The 18725-nt window shown below is 37.5% G+C and overlaps 3 protein-coding genes across 3 annotated transcripts; 2 read left to right on the forward strand and 1 right to left on the reverse strand.

Moving 5' to 3' along the window:
• Positions 1–1298: 1298 nt before the first annotated feature.
• LOC113280341 (F-box protein CPR1-like) lies at positions 1299–2422 on the forward strand. Its single transcript, XM_026528981.1, has 2 exons — positions 1299–1775; positions 2357–2422. The coding sequence occupies exons 1-2, from the start codon at positions 1299–1301 to the stop codon at positions 2420–2422; spliced, it is 543 nt and encodes a 180-aa protein (XP_026384766.1).
• Positions 2423–2710: 288 nt separating this feature from the next.
• LOC113283990 (eukaryotic translation initiation factor 3 subunit H-like) lies at positions 2711–7417 on the forward strand. The gene is made up of 12 exons (XM_026533376.1): positions 2711–2785; positions 2882–2964; positions 3578–3694; positions 3807–3910; positions 4379–4445; positions 5070–5203; positions 5296–5344; positions 5444–5515; positions 5632–5733; positions 5818–5885; positions 6761–6913; positions 7087–7417. Exons 1-12 carry the CDS (start codon positions 2776–2778, stop codon positions 7142–7144), a joined length of 1017 nt encoding a protein of 338 aa, XP_026389161.1. The 5' UTR covers positions 2711–2775; the 3' UTR covers positions 7145–7417.
• Positions 7418–7572: 155 nt separating this feature from the next.
• Positions 7573–9047, reverse strand: LOC113283991 (photosystem I reaction center subunit XI, chloroplastic-like). Its single transcript, XM_026533377.1, has 2 exons — positions 8762–9047; positions 7573–8230 (listed from the first exon to the last, which is right to left on the reverse strand). The coding sequence occupies exons 1-2, from the start codon at positions 8918–8920 to the stop codon at positions 7739–7741; spliced, it is 651 nt and encodes a 216-aa protein (XP_026389162.1). The 5' UTR covers positions 8921–9047; the 3' UTR covers positions 7573–7738.
• Positions 9048–18725: the final 9678 nt, after the last annotated feature.

An 18725-nucleotide genomic window follows, 5' to 3' on the forward strand; every position in this document is an offset into this window, starting at 1 on the left:
TATTGATATAGCAAGCACTATGGAGGCTGATTTTTGGCTGTGTCTAGAATGTAGAGAAAAGCAACCACTATGGTGGCCAATTTCTCTGTAGCGGTTGGCTTTTGTCTACATTCTAACAGGAAAGTTCGCCAAGAAAAAAACCAACCACTATGTCACGACGGAAACAGTTTCCTACAATTAGATTTTTGGGTCTGCTATCCATAAACCAGAAATATTCCCGTCAGTCATCTCTTGACAAGTGAGTGCTCCACGATCTTTACCCCTCACTAGCCAAGACTTGCACCTTGCTTGTTTTTTCCTGACTCATCTAGGTCGCCTGAATCTATCTGACACCACCTGATTCTTATGAATCCGACTCAATATGTTTGTTTTTTGAGTCAGATCTGACTCATCTGATTAAAAAAAAATATAAATCAATGACTTGGTCCCATGAGTCAGACACATTTTATTCTCTGATTCAAATGGATCCGAGTTAAGAATTAGGTTTGAGTCAAACCGCGAAAAAACAATCTGACATCTGACTCGAGTCAAAGTCAAATTTAAACATCGAATCAGCAAAAAAAACAAACACAGTCTTGGCCTATGGCTATATTATAGTCAAGAGATATGCCATGGTGACCATGGTATTTAATCCATGCTATAATGTAGCCAAAGCCGGGAGAAATGGTTCATTTCATCTGTCCTTCAAAAGTCTCACTGAACTCTCTGTCTCTCTTTCCATCTGGGGTTAAGTGTGAGATTTTGAAAACCGATCTCCGGAAACTAGAAATGGAAGATTAATTTTGGTTTGGGGAATTTGCAGCAACGAATCACTATTTCCATTATATTCTCCGTTCTCCATAAATCATTTTCTTGGTTTCCTTTTACCACAAAACAAACATAAACCCTAACTGTTACTCTCCGAAGAAATTCGTTGCTGATAAGTCGTTGCTGATATGTAAGTCTGTTTGCAAGAACTGGTATGCCCTAATCTCTACCTCTAATTTTGTTAAATTGCACCTTTATTTTACAACCCAGAAAGACAACCCCATTCTCATGCTTGAAGGTCCTTCTTCTAGTGAGGTACTTAACTCCATTGGTTATGATTCATTAACATCATCAGTGTGTGAAATTGAAGATGCTGCCATTGAAATGGATTACCCATTCAAATCTTTACATTATTCTGTTCGATTGATGGGATCTTGTAATGGTTTGGTTTGCATACGGTTGGTTGATAAGAATTCTTTTTATCTTTGGAACTCAGCTACAAGAGAATATAAAAAATACCCAAATCACCAATTAAAATTAACGGGGTTAGAATGAGTGCGCTGGGTTATGATCACAGTACTGATGACTACAAGTTGGTAATAGGCACTGTAGAACCTCCTGAAAGCAAGGATACTCTGGTGCAAGTCTATTCATTAGCATCAAATTCATGGAAACCTGGGCAAACTGTACCTCTTAAGTTTCATATGCAGAAACATGGAGTGTTTGTTAATGGGAAATTTCATTGGTTAGTGACACCTCAAGTTAAGTATTTCTTACTCTCTTTGGATATCAGTGACGAGAGTTTCAAAGAAATGCAACTATCAGAAGAGCTTTTGGAGAAGAGTAAGGATTTATATATGATTCTTGGAGTGCTGGAAGGGTTACTCTGCGTACTGTTCACCTCATATGTTAATGGTAATAGGACTCATTGTGAAGTATGGGAGATGCTGGATTATGGAGTTGAAGAATCTTGGACTAGACGCCATATCATTACTCACGAGCACATTACCAATAGCTTTATTGCATTTGTAAGTCTTTTGTGGTCTTTTAAGGATGGTAAAATTCTATTCATGAGTTTTGGTTACCTAGTTTTGTATGACCCAGAACATGGAAGTTCCAGAGAACTAAGTACGCCTAGCAGCATCACCTGCCTTACCGTAAAATTATATTGAAAGCATAGTTTCTCTCGAATCTGGTACATATGTTGGGGGAGAAGCGCGGATGGAGGAATTAAGAGAAAACCTGATGAAGAATAAGCTTTAGAAGGAAGAGAAACTGGTGAAGTTGAGTATGTTATTGGTTCTTGTTGTTGCTATATTCCTGCAGTTTTTAGTACAATGTAGTTCTAAAATTAGTTGTATGCTTCTCTTTATGTTTTTTTTTTCTAGTTTTCAGACCCGTAATGGATGTCATGAATTCCTTAAGATTAGTAATATGTTGTTGTCTCCAATCTAGAGCAAGATCGTTCTGTATGGAATTTCAGGTTACACTTTTGCAATTCGTATCCAGAGTTGTTTTTTTTAAAGCTTTCATGATTTTGTTCTTTCTGATGTACTATTATAATTCGCCAGCTTTCATTATGCAAGCGTGACTGTGTTTGTGCCTGCAGCCAAGATGGAACTATAATGTGCCAACCCAGGAGATTTCTCAGCCTGGCCTAGTAGCAGACAAATGATTCCAAAAAATTTAATGAAATTTCGATGATTCATGTTATGTCTGTGTGCACATTTGATTTGAAGGGAAAAATATACCTTGAATGATAAGAAAAAATGTTTAAAAGACACACTAACCTGTATCCAAGTTCTCTAAGCAACACCTAAAAATTACATGGCCGTAAACATCAAACCAACACACGTGTGCAGCCACACGGTTACACCTGCACGGGGTGGAAACATACAAAACAAACAATTGATAACCGCCAAGTAGAATCTCCCCGCTTCTTCAATCTCGACCTTTGTTTTTTCTCTCTCGTCGCATCTCTTAATAAAACCCTAAAAAGCTTCTTCACTCTTCTTTGCAAGTAAAATCATGGCGAATCGTGAGTAATCTCTTTCTTGCTTCTCTATCCGTTCGTACTGATTGATAAATCTTCTGAGTTTTTTTCTTATATTTGGTTGTTTTGTGGTTGCTGCAGCACCAATGATTAGGTCATTCCTTCAAGTTGCGGCTACAGAAGAAGTTGCTCAACCTCTCAGGGTTGTTCAGATGGAAGGACTGGTAATCACTTGATAAGGATACTAGATTTTCTTAATTTCTTGTTTTGATGTATTAGATTTGTTTCTCCTTTGTTGATATTTTCAGGTCTCCAACTCACTCTAATTAGGGTTTTGATAAAAATCATTCGCCTGAACAATCTTTGGTGCTCAGGTTTCTTCTTTGAAATAATCTGACCGCTTTAAACTTTGTTGGACTAGTTTAGAGAAGAATACACCTTAGGAACCCAAAATAGTTGATGGGCAATCAAAGGAGGAGGAGGGAGATTAATACATTACCAAATTCACTAACACTATATAGGTGGCTAATTTCGAGTGATGCTTACTTTTAGTTCAGTTATGCTTGCAAACATCTGATGAACAGCCACTGCAGAATTTCATGTTGCGGATGGGCTTTTATGGCTCAAGGACTCAACCTTTGAGTTTCTCTTTGGGATTGGGTTTTAACTTTATCTTTCTATAGCCTTTATGTTTTGTTTGTCTTTTTTTCTCCACATTAGCACGTAATCATTCTGCAGTCATGCTTCTTTTTGTGTACTTAGGAGGATGATTATGAAACAGAAACATGAATGTTACAACAAGGATGGCTTTTTGATGTTAAAATTTGTCTCATACAGGCTGTACTGAAGATAATCAAGCATTGCAAGGAGAATGCTCCAGCTCTAGTTACAGGGCAACTTCTTGGTTTAGATGTTGGCAGCGTTCTTGAAGTTACCAACTGTTTTCCTTTCCCAGTATGTCAATCTTATTTTCTTGCGTTCAAGGAACTTAATGTGCAGAACTATATTGTGTTTGTTGTGCATGCTTATAGCTGTGCCTGAACCTTGGCTTGCTTGACAAATTCAGGTTAGGGAGGAAGACGAGGAGATTGAAGCAGATGGAGCTAATTATCAGCTTGAAATGATGAGATGCCTGAGAGAGGTTAATGTCGACAACAACACTGTTGGGTGGTAGGTTATCTTGTTTCCTATTTCAGGTGGAAATCTTGCTTGGAGCATGGCACAACAGGCTGGCATGTGCATAGTTCACTGCTGGATAACATGTTTTTGTTTACATATTAGGATAAGACTATCCAAATTTTATTACCTAGACCATATCTGGGTTTTTATTTGTATATCCATATTATTCTCCCTATCTATTCATGGAAGCATTGGGGAGAGGTTGCAAACATTTAATTTTATTTAAAAATATGTGTAGCACTCTTGGTGTTCTTCACATTGTAGGTTTGGGGCATGCATAGGCTGCCATGTAGTAACTTTAACCCTCAGGTTTTATTCGCCTTGTAGGATTGGGGTATTCATAGGCTGTCAACTGATAGCTGTATCGATGTATTGACACTCAGAGATGTGATGTTTTTAGACCAAATTTGTTTGTCAAAATTCTATTCTCACTTACGTTCTTATCTAAAACATTTTTAGGTATCAATCAACTTTGTATGGATCATTTCAGACTGTGGAACTGATCGAGACCTTCATGAATTATCAGGTAAGATTTTTTGTGTACTAAGGTGTTTTAGCATCTATCTATTTGAACTTCAATATACATTAAACGCTTGTTCATACCTCAAACAGAAAGCCATCTTGTTTCCCGTTTTACTGACTGTATTTTATGTATGTGCACCCATGAAAGTTGAAGTTGGTTTTGATGGAAGTGTATTCAGAAAAGGGAAATCCAAATTCTCAGTTTATTTATTGCATAGTTCGGTATTGATGCATACAAAACCAAAGTGGATATATTTTTATTCTACCATAAATACCATCTTGCTGGGAGATTATAAACCCAAATGTACGGCACGTATCAATAAGGTTTAAACAGGTTACAGAACTGTAGAGTGACCTGGAATATCTGCCACAATGAAAATTTCCCATTTTCCATTTAGCCTCGGGCAATACGGATGTTTAGTCATATTCATTCCATTCTTCAATTTGTTAGGCCTTCTTTAGTTTGTGCGTTTAAATTGGTTGTTATTATCATTAGAAAAATGTGTACACTTATAGGTTTTGATAATCGAATGGACATCTGAGTTAAGACGCCTCAATGATGTAGGTCAAACTTTGAATTGCTATTGTTTATGATAATAGTACTGCTAATTTTTCCCTTCCCTACCAGGAGAACATAAAACGGTGTGTTTGCATCATATATGATCCAGCAAGGTCTAATCAAGGTGTTCTAGCTCTCAAGGCTATGAAGCTCACAGATTCTTTCATGGAACTTTATCGCAATAACAATTTCACTGGAGAGAAGTATGTATTAGCTCGTGTCTCGATAAATTTTTAATGAACATGAATAATTTTTTCGAATCTCACTATTATATCTTTTTTATTTTGTTCAATAGGTTGAGGGAGAAAAATCTTTCATGGGTCGATATCTTTGAAGAAATTCCTGTACGTTTTGAATGCCTTCTTGTTGCTTTTTCTAACATTTAGGAAGAATTGTCCATTTTTACAAGTTTATTTATGCTTATTTTATGTACTTCTTAACAGATTAAAGTTTCAAATTCTGCCCTTATTAGTGCCTTCATGACAGAACTTGAAGCTGACACTCCTGTGACCCAGGTTTGATATCTTACCTTTACCATTCATTCTTCGTGTCACTAACAAATCCTATGTATGGTAATATTATAAATTTCTGAGAAGGACAACTTAATAAGATGAAAAACTCTGTTATGCAGTGTGACTATGACCGTCTGCAATTATCAACCAAACCACAGATGGAAAGAAATGTTGAGTTTCTGATTGATTGCATGGACGACCTGTCAATGGAGCAGCAAAAGGTAAATCTTCTGTTCTCCTTGTACTTTTTGAATTCAATGTTTTCATACACGATATTGTTGTAACATGCTGTCTTTTGTTTTTAGTTCCAATTCTACTACCGAAACCTTTCACGTCAGCAAGCTCAACAGCAGGCATGGCTTCAAAAGAGAAGGTAAATTGTTGACATTTATACTAGAACATAATTTTATTTCTATATATTTATAATAAGAACCTTAGTTAGGCTGCTGCACCAAGGTCTTTAATTTGCTCGTGCCACCAATTTCTTGGGTGGTCTGTTATCAATTGGTTAAGGAGGACATTACTTGACTTAGGAGCTAGTGTGAGCTTACTTTACTATCATGTGCCTGATCAGTTAGTCTTGGCATGTTGAAACTGACACGATGACAGATTATACAACCACGATTCGGCCTTAAAAGATGGGGAAATTAAGGAGTTCCATCGTCTTTGCTCTAAAAGATGGGGAGCATGTGGAGAGTACTTGCGTACTTGATTTCAAGTCCTAGTTGGTGCTAGCTGAATACATGAAGGGTTGGTCTTAGTAGGGTACATATAGTTACTCCTTGTACTTTGGCAGTGTCAGAAATGACTACTAGGAGCAATTTCCCTTCATCTATTCAGCTAGCACCACTATCAGACATGCTCCGCATCTCTTTGGGCAGACACTATTAGAAATTGAAGTTATGTATTTCCATGTCAGGGACTTCAAGAATTTTATGGGACAAATTTTTTTAAGACATTGACGCAGAAGCCTTGAAACTTAGGTTGTTTTCCTATCGGGCTATTAAGTCAAATCGTGGTTGTATGATCTGTGTTGTACCGTTTGTTTACTTTGGTGGTTTCCTGTAAGATATGCACCTTTTGATAGTTTACATTTGTTGTTCTTGGTTATACTTATCCATGGGTTCTTGAACTTTCTGATGGAAAATATGCTGAATACGAGTTTTTGCTTATATTTCTTTGTGTTCGTGCACGACCTATTTTAATATGAATATGGCATCGGTTTCATTGCATTTTTGTATTCTTCAGGGCCGAGAACAACGCACGTAAGGCTGCAGGAGATGAGCCATTGCCCGAGGAGGATCCTTCTAATCCTATCTTCAAACCAGTGCCTGAGCCATCACGACTTGAGAGTTTTCTCGTAACCAATCAAATCTCTAACTACTGCAACCAAATTAATGGGTATGCTTTTTTGTCAAAAAGTTCTAGATAATTAATTGACGAACCTTTTACCTTCTCTCTCTCTCTCTCTCTCTCTCTCTCTCTCTCTCTCTCTCTCTCTCTCTCATGGACACACTTGCAGACATTGCACACTTCATATCCTGGGTTCTAAACCGCTATTTTGAATTTTCCAGGGTTGCTGGCCAGAGCTTCAGCAGATTATATTTGATGAAGGCTTTGCAAGAAAGTTGAATTGAAGCCTGAGAACTGCAGAGGTTGATGTTTCTATACTGCAATTTTGTGTTAGTTGAAATTTTTGTTTAGCCTAATAGAATCTTTTCCAGGCTGTTCTTGTGTTAAGACAGAATACTTTGTAAACCTTCTTTTGCACTGTTCCGTGCTCTAATTATAGGCGAGACTTGTAATATCTCTATTTGGTCAATTTGTGGAATTCTACAAGAGATTTTAGGCCTCACGATGTTTTATTAATTTGTACAATCAATGCACATTACATTTCATACTCCACTGCTGGTTTCATTGAAAGAGTGATTTTTCAGAAGTTTTCTGCACCTTGAAACTCGACTGAACTCTTTTGTTGTCAAGTGGTACACCTTGGTAGAAAGATCATGACTATATCTTAAGTTCAGTTTTGGTGGGCTCATTCGAAATGTCATAGACTCTAGAAAAGAAACAAGACAAGTGCATTAACTTAATGTCGTCAAGTAATTGATAAGAACAGCAAATTAATTACACAAATATTTCACAACCACATTGTATACAAGAAAGATGTGAAATCAACATCATAATCCAACTCTCTTTCTTTCTCTTTTAGCTCTAGATTTCTATCTACTTAACGTAGTAAGGAAGGGCAAGAACGTAGAGAAGGAAGTAAGCCCAGGTGACACCAGAAATCCCTCCAAAGAAAAATCCACCAGTGAATTTCGCCCATCCATCGGCAGTTTGCAACTGATCAGGTACCTTCTTCCTTCCAGTTAGAGTTAATGAAGGAGCAGTTGATGCATCACCTTCTTTAAACGATGAAACACCGTAGATTGTCAGACACATGCTGAGAATGGTAACAAGGCCAGCGGCTGCTAGAGACCCAGCTGCACCTGCATATTCTGTATTTCTTAGAGGACCAGCTTTAACGAATGGACCAACTAGGAGTAGTCCATGTGCAAGTCCTACTTCAACACCACGGAGTAGTGGGTTGACTGCTGTTCGGTAGGCGGGGAGGTTTGATAGGTACCATGCGATCAATGGACTCGATGTTACCGGTGTTTCGAGACTTCCGATGAATGGATCACCATTGATGGGTTGAACCACTTGGTAAGTTGGCTACAATAAATGAAAATTTTTTTTTATTAAAACATTTAGTCTGCAAATAATACTTACAACAATATAACAAAAACCTAGTCAGAAATTAGTCCATTCATATTGTGCACTGGCACTACCACTGATATTTAGCAACTCTTTGAATATTTGTCTCTATGGATTTCATAGACTCTGACACTAACATGTGCTAATTGTATCCCATAATCTTAACAATCATACGTAAGAATAGATTAAAAAACCATCCAAATGTTTTCTGATTCCACTGAAAAACAAAAAACTTCAATTACAAGATCCAACATGGTGGTCATCGAATGTTGCCTAACATTAACTTTACTTAAAACTTTGTGTGGGAGGAGGGCAGGCAAAGATAAGCAAGCTCACAATATCAACCACTTAGACTCTTCACCTAAGCATGTGCTTCTGCCTTCTAACATGTTATTTTCCTCATGTCACACAATTTTCTAAGTCTATGTTTGATATTTCTTGAATGTTGAATTTCTCCAATTATTCAGTTAAATTAAATTATCTGCTTACCTTATCACTTTGGATGGCTTTGATGGTGAAGTTTGGGTTTCTCCTAAAGACTTTCAAAGGAGATCCTGAGAGACCCTTTGGGGCTACAAGTGCTTTTGTGATGCTTGTTGAAGTAAAGTTGCTCCTTAGTTGAGTGCTTGCCATAGCTGAAGCAGCCATTTCTTTCTTTGTTCCTTCACCAAAAAAAAATGAGTTTCAATCAAAATACTTTTGTGGGTTTTTATTTTTTTTCTTTGTGGTTGATAAGAAGAGGTATTTAGATTTGGTCCAACTGGAGTGTTAAAGACTGTCCACAAAAACACCTAACTCATTTCATCCATTGGAGAATCTAAGTCATAAAACTGGGACTTCTCATTGGTCATGTGGTTTTTGTTACCTTATCTCTTATCCAATAATCCAAAGTGTGGAAAACAATGGTAACATGCTACATTGTCATACTTTATTATGTTGCGACGAGGCCGTGTCGTCACAAGATTTAATCTATGACATACTTGGTATAACCAATGAAGAGTGCTTGTGGTGCACAATCCACAAGTTCAATATATGGGACTCAGGTGGAACATAGCAGGCTACCGGATACTCTGATTTGGATGTCAAGCTCCGGCCGGGTATGAGAATGTACTCATATAAGAAACTACAATCAGAGATACCAATTATTGGTGCACAAAAAATTGAGTGTGAACAACTCTTACGTAAAATTCAACTCTTACGTAAAATAAATCAATTATCACTGAATCATCAAATAAAGCTTTTCTTGCTGAATCATCACATCAAGCATTTGATGCTTCTAACATGACACATTATTGATCTTATGGCCGTGGATATGGTGGTCGTTTCAATGGATTTGGTGGTAATGGTGGTCGTTTTAACTTTGGCCGTGGCAATGGTGGAAGGTCTTCCAATTTTTATCCTGGCTTTACATCTGCTCCATCATTATTGGGAAAAGGTCCTTCCCCTGGTTCTATCTCAAATTCTGTTAGACCTCCACCTGGATTTCAATCCACTACTTCTTTACCTCCATCTGGATTTCAATCTCCGACCGGGTATGAGAATGTACTCATATAACCCATATCATATGATTAATAACAAACACTGTATAGCTGGCAAATCACAGTCACAGCATAGCTGGCATCCATCATTACTTGAAGACCACGTGTAGCACTATCACTGGATGAGCTGTGACTCAATCTCCACCAACCGCCTTTGTCTCTTAAATAGTGTGTCAGCTCTTTTCTCTTTCTTATCTTTTGGTCTGTAATTGAGAAGTGTGTCTGTAAAATCTTAACTTTCTCCATTAATGGATTTCTTGAATTCTTGATTCTACTATGATATCAGATTGAGAAAGAATCATCTTTCTCAGGTTTACGATCTTTTTCTTCTTCCGGTTCATCACTCTTCTCTTTATGATTCACGAATTTCCTGCATTTACATCTAATTCCATGGAAAATCCCACTTCAAATTCCATTTCTAGGGTTTCTCTACATCAACTGCATAGCTTTGTTTCTCTTAAACTTACTGAAACTAATTTTCTCATATGGAAGAATCTTGTTCTTCATGTTATCCGCAAATTCAAGTTGATGAAATTTCTTGATGGTTCTTTCTTATGTCCTCCGCAATTTACTAACCCTCGCAATCAACTAAATGGAATTGAAAATCCTCTGTATTCCGACTGGATAGATGAAGATGCTACAATCATGATGTGGTTACATTCGACGATTTCTGATTCAGTCATTGCTTTTTTTGGTGGATCTACAACATCTCATCAGCTCTGGATCAGTATTGAAGAACGATTTGCAAGATCATCTTTAACTCATGCTATTCAACTCAGAACAAAGCTGTTAGCACTCAAACAAGGTGATAAATCGATTCCTGCCTTGATCATTGAAATTAATTCTCTTTCTGATCAACTTACTGCCGCCGGTGAGATTATCTCAGATAAAGAAATAGTTGTTGTCACCTTATCTTCTCTTAATTCCGACTACATACCATTTTCTACATCTATGCGTCACCGTTACCCACCTATTACTAGTCTTGAGCTTCACAACAATCTTCTTAGTGAAGAATCTGTGATAAATGATCGAAATAAATCAATTATCACTGAATCATCAAATAAATCTTTTCTTGCTGAATCATCACATCAAGCATTTGATGCTTCTAACATGACACATTATTGATCTTATGGTCGTGGATATGGTGGTCGTTTCAATGGATTTGGTGGTAATGGTGGTCGTTTTAACTTTGGCCGTGGCAATGGTGGAAGGTCTTCCAATTTTTATCCTGGCTTTACATCTGCTCTATCATTATTGGGAAAAGGTCCTTCCCCTGGTTCTATCTCAAATTCTGTTAGACCTCCACCTGGATTTCAATCCACTACTTCTTTACCTCCATCTGGATTTCAATCTCCAACCAATTTACCTATTCTCATCTGTCAAGTTTGGGGTAAACATATGGTCACACTGCTTTAGAGTGCAGCAACATACTCAATTTTTCTTATCAAAGTTATCATACACCACAACATCTTAGTGCCATCTTGGCCTCTGCAAACATATTTGGCACCAATCCTTGGTATGCAGACACAAGTGCAAATAATCACATAACCTCTGATGAGTCTGAGCTACAAGCTGCAACTACTTATGAAGGATTCAAAGAAATTCAAGCTGCAAATGGAGAAGGTATGAGTATTACTCACACAGGTTTTTCTTAGAAATCCACTCCAAATCATACTTTTAAACTTAACAATATTCTTCTTGTTCCAAAGGCACCCCAAAATCTACTATCAGTCCACAAATTTACTTCAGATAACCATTGTTCAATAACCTTTGATTCTTCAGATTTTCTTGTCAAGGACTTATTCACTGGGAAGAAAATTTTGCAAGGCCCTCACAATAATGGACTATATCCTCTTCGGTTCATTCATCATTCTACGCAAAATAAAGCACTCTCTGGTGTTCAACTCCCTTCTAATGATGTTTGGCACAAGAGACTTGCTCATCCATCCTATCAAACCACGAAGCTTGTCTGTAACTCTATAAATTTACCAAATGTTATCAAATCACCTATATCTGTAGTGATTGTCAGTTAGGAAGGAGTCGCAAATTACCTTTTACTATGTCTTCTCATTGTAGTACACAACCTATGGAGTTGTTACTCTTTGATCTATGGGGTCCTAGTCCTGTAAAATCCAAATCTGGATATAGTTACTATGTCAATATAATTGATGATTACTCCAAGTTTTGCTGGATTTATCCTTTGTGTGAAAAGTCAGATTTTAGGAGAGTATTTTATCAGTTTAAAGCTCAAGTGGAAAAACACTTGTCTCATCATATTCTAACTGTAAGGACTGATGGTGGGGGAGAATTTTTACACATTGAACTTACTTCTTTTCTGACTGATTGTGGCATTCATCATGAAATATCTTGTCCTCACACACCAGAGCAGAATGGAATGGCTGAATCCAAACACATGCATTTGGTTGATATAGGAAGAACATTTCTCATTCAATCTGGACTTTCAGATAGTTTCTGGTTTGAAGCATTTTCCACAGCCAATTACACTATCAACAAACTTCCTACCAGATCAGTTGGCTTTAACTCTCCATTTGAGGTATTGTTTCATAAACTTCCAGGTTATAATTTTTTAAGAGCCTTTGGCAGTCTTTGCTTTCCTTGGTTAAGACCCTATACCACAAACAAACTTCAACCAAGAAGCATTCCATATGTCTTTATTGGATATAGTAATTGTCATAAGGGATATAGATGTCTTGATGTTAAAACTGGCAAAATTTATGTTTCAAGACATGTCACTTTTCAAGAAAATATTTTTCCTCTCAAGGATGCCTCAGTTTTATTGCCTCTTCCTACACCAGCTGAGCCTGCTTCATTGTCTACTTCTGAAGTTGTTCCTACTACATCAGATGTTGTTTCTAATTCTACATCATCAGCCGTTTCTAATTCTACTTCTGAAGTTGTTACTACTCCATCAGATGCAGTTTCTAATTCTACTACATCAGCTGATTTGGATGCTCCTACTCATTCTATGGTTACAAGAGCTAAAGCAGGTATTTTCAAGCCTAAAGTTTATTCAACTAAATACTCTCCATCTGCTTCTCTTCAAGATCAAAGGTTAATTTTTCCAACTTGTGTGAGTCAAGCTAAAAAGTCACCACATTGGAATCACTCTCTTAATGAAGAATATGATTCCCTACAACTAGCAGGTACATGGACCAAGGTTCCACCACATCCCTCTCAAAATGTGGTTGGTTGTAAATGGGTCTTTAGAATCAAACAAAACCCAGATGGTACCATTGCTAAACATAAATCCAGATTGGTATCTAAGGGATTTCATCAGTAGGAAGGTGTTGATTATACATAAACTTTCAGCCCTATATCCAAACCATCAACAACTAGAGTTATTCTGGCACTTGAAGTGAACTTCAACTGGTCCATTACTCAACTTGATGTGAGTAATGCCTTTTTACATGGGGACTTAGCTGAGGAAGTCTGTATGCAACAACCACCTGGATTTGTTTATGCATATAATCCAGACTATGTATGCAAACTTCATAAATCTATTTATGGTCTTAAACATGCTCCAAGGGCCTGGTATGAAAAGTTATTGAATGTGTTGCTCTCTTATGGCTTCAAACTCTCAGCAGCTGACTCTTCCTTATTTGTGCAAAAACATGGGTCCAGGATTACCATTGCTCTCATTTATGTAGATGATATTCTCATCACTGGAACTTCTCAACAATACTGCAAGGGGCTTATTTCTCAACTGCAACAACATTTTCCACTTAAGGACTTGGGTGAGTTGCATTATTTTCTTGGTCTTGAATCTATAAGGAATGCCAATGGTTTATTCTTGTTTCAAACTAAATATTCACTTGATTTGCTTGATAAATATGACATGGGAGGTGCAAATCCCTGTAATTCTCCAGTTCCAGCCAACAACAAACTCACAGCTACTTCAGGTGATCCTTTGTCAGATCCTACTCACTACAGATCTCTTGTTGGTGCTCTGCAATATTTAACCTGGACTAGGCCAGAAATTAGTTATACAGTCAATCAGGTTTGTCAATTTATGCAACATCCAACTTCTGACCACCTTATTATTGCCATTTTTTTTACGCTACATCAAAGGCACAGTTGATTATGGCATTTTGTTCAGCAAAGGTCTTACTGCAGTTCATGGATTTAGTGATGCTGACTGGGTTGGTGATCCTGACAGCAGGAGGAGCACTGGTGGGTATTGTATTTTCTTTGGATCCAATCCTATTTCTTGGTCAAGCAAAAGTCAATCTACTGTTTCCAGATCTTCCACTGAAGCTGAGTTTAGAAGCCTTGCTAATTCTACAGCTGAAGTTATCTGGATTTGTAAAATTCTCAGAGATCTGCACATTTTCTTGCCTACTGCTCCTTCTCTTCTGTGTGACAATCTCAGTGTTATTTCTTATTCTTCAAATCCTGTGTTTCATTCCAGAATGAAACATCTTTCCATTGACTACAACTTTGTCAGGGAACTCATACAGGCCAAGGAATTGAAGATTTCCTATGTTTCTACCATTCATCAGGCTGCAAATGTTTTCGCAAAAGGTTTTGCAGGTCCCAGATTTGAACTGTTAAGAGGAAAATTGTCTGTGCTACCTATGTCTGCCCTACACAATTTGAGGGGGCTAATAACAGACACTGTATAGCTGGCATATCACAGTCACAACATAGCTGGCATCTATCATTACTTGAAGACTACGTGTAGCACTATCACTGGCTGAGCTGTGACTCAATCTCTACCAACCGCCTTTGTCTCTTAAATAGTGTGTCAGCTCTTTTCTCTTTCTTATCTTTTGGTCTGTAATTGAGAAGTGTGTCTGTAAAATCTTAACTTTCTCCATTAATGGATTTCTTGAATTCTTGATTCTACTATGGTATCAGATTGAGAAAGAATCATCTTTCTCGGTTTTACGATCTTTTTCTTCTTCCGGTTCATCACTCTTCTCTTTATGATTCACGAATTTCCTGCATCTACATCTAATTCCATGGAAAATCCCACTTCAAATTCCATTTCTAGGGTTTCTCTACATCAACTGCATAGTTTTGTTTCTCTTAAACTTACTGAAACTAATTTTCTCATATGGAAGAATCTTGTTCTTCCTGTTATCTGCAAATTCAAGTTGATGAAATTTCTTGATGGTTCTTTCTTATGTCCTCCGCAATTTACTAACCCTCGCAATCAACTAAATGGAATTGAAAATCCTCTGTATTCCGACTGGATAAATGAAGATGCTACAATCATGATGTGGTTACATTCGACGATTTCTGATTCAGTCATTGCTTATTTTGCTGGATCTACAACATCTCAACTTCCTCCGTTAATTGTCTTGAAATAAGCAATGACTCAAAATATGGATTTATCGTTAGCAATATTGGAACGTCTAGCTCTATATGAAAAGCGGAAGCTGCTACCCTTCTCCCAATCATTTTCTCACTTCCCTTCCCCGTTAGATGGCATTATTCTAGTTCTTGATCCCCTGGATTGGGATTAGAAGGGGATCCCATTATTATTGGATAAACCAATACATGCATGAATCGCAAGCGGTGGAAGGGCTGGGGCGTATATATCATTTTCGATGAAAAGCTTTATAAGTCGATCCACTTGATGTACGCCTTTTGCAAACGTCAAATCTACCCCGGGCACCAGTTTCAAACCATCAACAATTACGTACGAGATTGATTGATTTATGAGGTTGTCTGGCAAGATAATAACACTTATTATAGATTTTCAATCATCTACTGTTCGCATGGTTGGTGGCTCTCTAAAAGAGTCACAGAAATGATTCCTGCAAGTGCACAGGGTCTAGTGTATAGAACAGGGCAAGCAGGGTTTGTCCACAGGGACAAGGTGGGCAAATATTTGCCATTTTTAGTTTCTTGCTTCTTTTGCTAACTTGTTCTTAGGGGCAGTGAACAATGAGGTTGTGTGGTGTTATTAACACCACAGTGGACAATTGATGGGCTGTAAAGACAGCAATGGAAGAAGAGAAAAAAAATTAAGGAAAACAGAAAAATAAAAGTGGACAGTGAAGGTGGATGAGTGAAGATGTTATGGATGGAATAGGTGAGAACTAGGGGTTTGAATTCACCTTGGCTTAGCTATGCAGTCTTCTATTAGGATGTTAAACACAACTATGGTCTTTTCCAAAGTACTAGTTGTCTTTCTAAGGTACAACTAGTCAAAGGCATATGAATTCAGCATGGAGTTACAGTTTATCAACATCTTATACATCTAACTACAATGCATACATGGCATACAATGTGAAAGTGAGATGATGACATACTAAGTTCAATTCTTTCCTAAACTTGTTTATCCTTCAAGAGCAATATGATCAATGTAATACACACAATAGACCAAGGCTTTATCAAATCCCTAGCATGATGGATTAAAACATGATGAACATCAATGGATAAACATACACTGTTGGATAAAATTAAAATTGGAAAGAAGTAAAAACCTAAAACTATCCTATAGACGCACTGGCTAGTCCAGGCATGCCCAATTTCACACCCAAGACGTCAATTTATACATATAACAACTTTACCCCAAAAACCCCTAAAACAGTGAAATTAGGGTTTACCAAAAATTGAAATTAAGTTTTACCTAATCACTGAAAACACTTGACAGCTTTGACCCATGCTTCCTCCTCGTCTTCTCCTTCTTTTCCCATGTTGTGATTACAACTCTATTCCGACCTAATTTATCAATTTCACCTCTAGGGTTTCTAACATGGGTGAAGCGTGAAATTGAGAGATTAGGAGGCCATAGAGTTGGTGAAAGTGGTAATAATGATGGGGGTAGTGATGGGTTAGTGATTTGAGAGCTCGAGTGGTGGTTGTTGAGGCGGCAGGAAGTTGGTGGCGGAGCAGGTGGTGGCAGAATTTTCTCTGCAGACGGAGGTGAGGGAAGATGGAGTCGATGGAGAAGAGATTAGGTGCTGTTTGGTTTAGGGTATAGGGTTCGGTCGCTATGGTGTGTAGCGGGATCATCGAGTTCGATGTTTGGCGAATCTCGACCGTGGGATATGGAGATGAAAGATCAATCTGACGGTGAGATGAAGTGGATCCTGCAGCGACCGTTGGATTATACAATACAACAAAATTAACGACACCAGATGGAGTTAGGTGTTGTAGTGTTAAGCAGAAGTATCGAGGTTTGATGCGCAAGTAAAGAAGCGACCGTAGGATCTAAATGTGATCTAATCTGAAGGCTTGGAATTTAGGCACTATGGTGTTTTGCAGGGACTTCAGATTTTGATGAACGATGAAGAAGCGACCATTGGATGATGAGATGGATCCGATCTAACGGCTGAGAATGGAGGCGGGTATGGATATAGAAAATGGGTTTGGGTAAGGGTTTTGGGCCTTGGGTATGCCAAGCCCATATCTTCTTCAAGAACAATTCTTCCTTCTTGAGCCCATTCCTAGCTTTTTGGACGTGCGCTCCATTCTTTGCGGCTTCCTTGCGTAATTTCTTCCGGCTTTTCACCACTCTTCAGCTCTTTTCCGCTCCGCAAGTTATCCAGACTTTATTTATTACCTAAAAATGCAAAATTAAGTAAGAAAAATATTTATTCTTGAAAACAATGAAAATACAGAATATGGGATAAAATGTAGAATTACTGCACAAAAGATGAGTTAAATGCCAACAAAAAGGGATAAATATATACAATATTTGGCACTCATCAAATACCCCCAAACCTGAATTTTACTTGTCCTCAAGTAAAACAAAACTAAGGAAATCCTACCTATACCACTTTCGCTGGTCTCTCGAATGCATTTAGCGTATGCACTAAGCCTTTTAAACCACTAAGTGTCCCTAGTGGACGAGTTGAAGTCTCGTGAAGGTTTGCTTAGAACGTACCTACAAAGTTCTAGGTCAAAATATAAGCTCAGATTCCATCAAATGTGACATGTGCAAGTCAGTTAAGCTCACGGCAAAATGGAGATGTCAATCTAGCTATCGAAGGCACAATCCTAGCACTGATAACAAATAAAGACATGTGATAAGAGTGTAAAGTGTATCTACACATGTGTAAAGAAAGATCGGATGTTATGACTACTAATCACCAAGAGATAGTTTCTCAGGCTAAGAACCAAGGTCGAAATCTAGCTAGCTGTCCGGACTTTACGAGAGTTGTGAATGAGTTGGAGGTATTTCACAATTACTCGCGTTGTACATCAATGGCATACACCCTCCTTGCTTATTACAATGAAACAACAAAATGACTATTTACATGACTCTTATTTACATTGACTACTCTCTTTTTATTTTTGGAACAAGAGATGATGAAATTGATAAATACTTGATTTTTTTTGTATTTTTCTGATATATTTTTTTTTTCTTCTGAATAAATACATCGTTTTTTTTTTTTTTTGATTGATAAGGAAACACTTTTGATACATATACAAAAGGAAACAAAATATTACATGACACTTTGCAAGAGGTAGCCCTTTTTGATGCACCCAGTTAAATTCGATGGTTGTCTTTCTTAATGTAACCTCCACCTTCTATCCCAACCAACCAAAGAACAAGCTAGTCAAGTTTCGTTCAGTATTCTAAAGTGATTGGCAATCGTAACTTCCTATCAAACACCTTGAAGATCGAGGCCATACATGTATTGGTAGATCGTGCGCGTGCAAATTTCTTATCACTATGTGAATTGTGCTAGAATCAGGGTGCCTAAATATCTAGACTAAGACTCCTAATAATTACATATTTGCACAAGAGTCAACATTTCAAGGTAAATGAGCTCCATTTTTATGATTTTTCATTTTTTAATTTTTTATTTTGATTTTTCAATTTTTCAAAAAGAAGGAGTTCTTGTTTTCAATTATGGCATATTATCGTGGTATCTACTCTATACCCCCAAACCTAAACTAAACATTGTCCTCAATGTTTCAAAATATGAACAAAA

This window comes from Papaver somniferum, chromosome 5 (assembly GCF_003573695.1).
Source record: "Papaver somniferum cultivar HN1 chromosome 5, ASM357369v1, whole genome shotgun sequence".
NCBI classification, from domain to species: domain Eukaryota; kingdom Viridiplantae; phylum Streptophyta; class Magnoliopsida; order Ranunculales; family Papaveraceae; genus Papaver; species Papaver somniferum.

Bases quoted from the DNA above. Each gene is read 5' to 3' on its own strand.
- LOC113283990 (XM_026533376.1), top strand. The intron at 5,345-5,443 runs GTACGTTTTGAA...ACTTCTTAACAG, and splicing joins ATATCTTTGAAGAAATTCCT to ATTAAAGTTTCAAATTCTGC. The intron at 5,734-5,817 runs GTAAATCTTCTG...TTTTGTTTTTAG, and splicing joins TGTCAATGGAGCAGCAAAAG to TTCCAATTCTACTACCGAAA.
- LOC113280341 (XM_026528981.1), top strand. From the start codon at position 1,299: ATGAGTGCGCTGGGTTATGATCACAGTACTGATGACTACAAGTTGGTA. The intron at 1,776-2,356 runs GTAAGTCTTTTG...TTGTGCCTGCAG, and splicing joins CCAATAGCTTTATTGCATTT to CCAAGATGGAACTATAATGT.
- LOC113283991 (XM_026533377.1), bottom strand. From the start codon at position 8,920: ATGGCTGCTTCAGCTATGGCAAGCACTCAACTAAGGAGCAACTTTACT. The intron at 8,231-8,761 runs GTAAGCAGATAA...CATTTATTGTAG, and splicing joins AAGCCATCCAAAGTGATAAG to CCAACTTACCAAGTGGTTCA.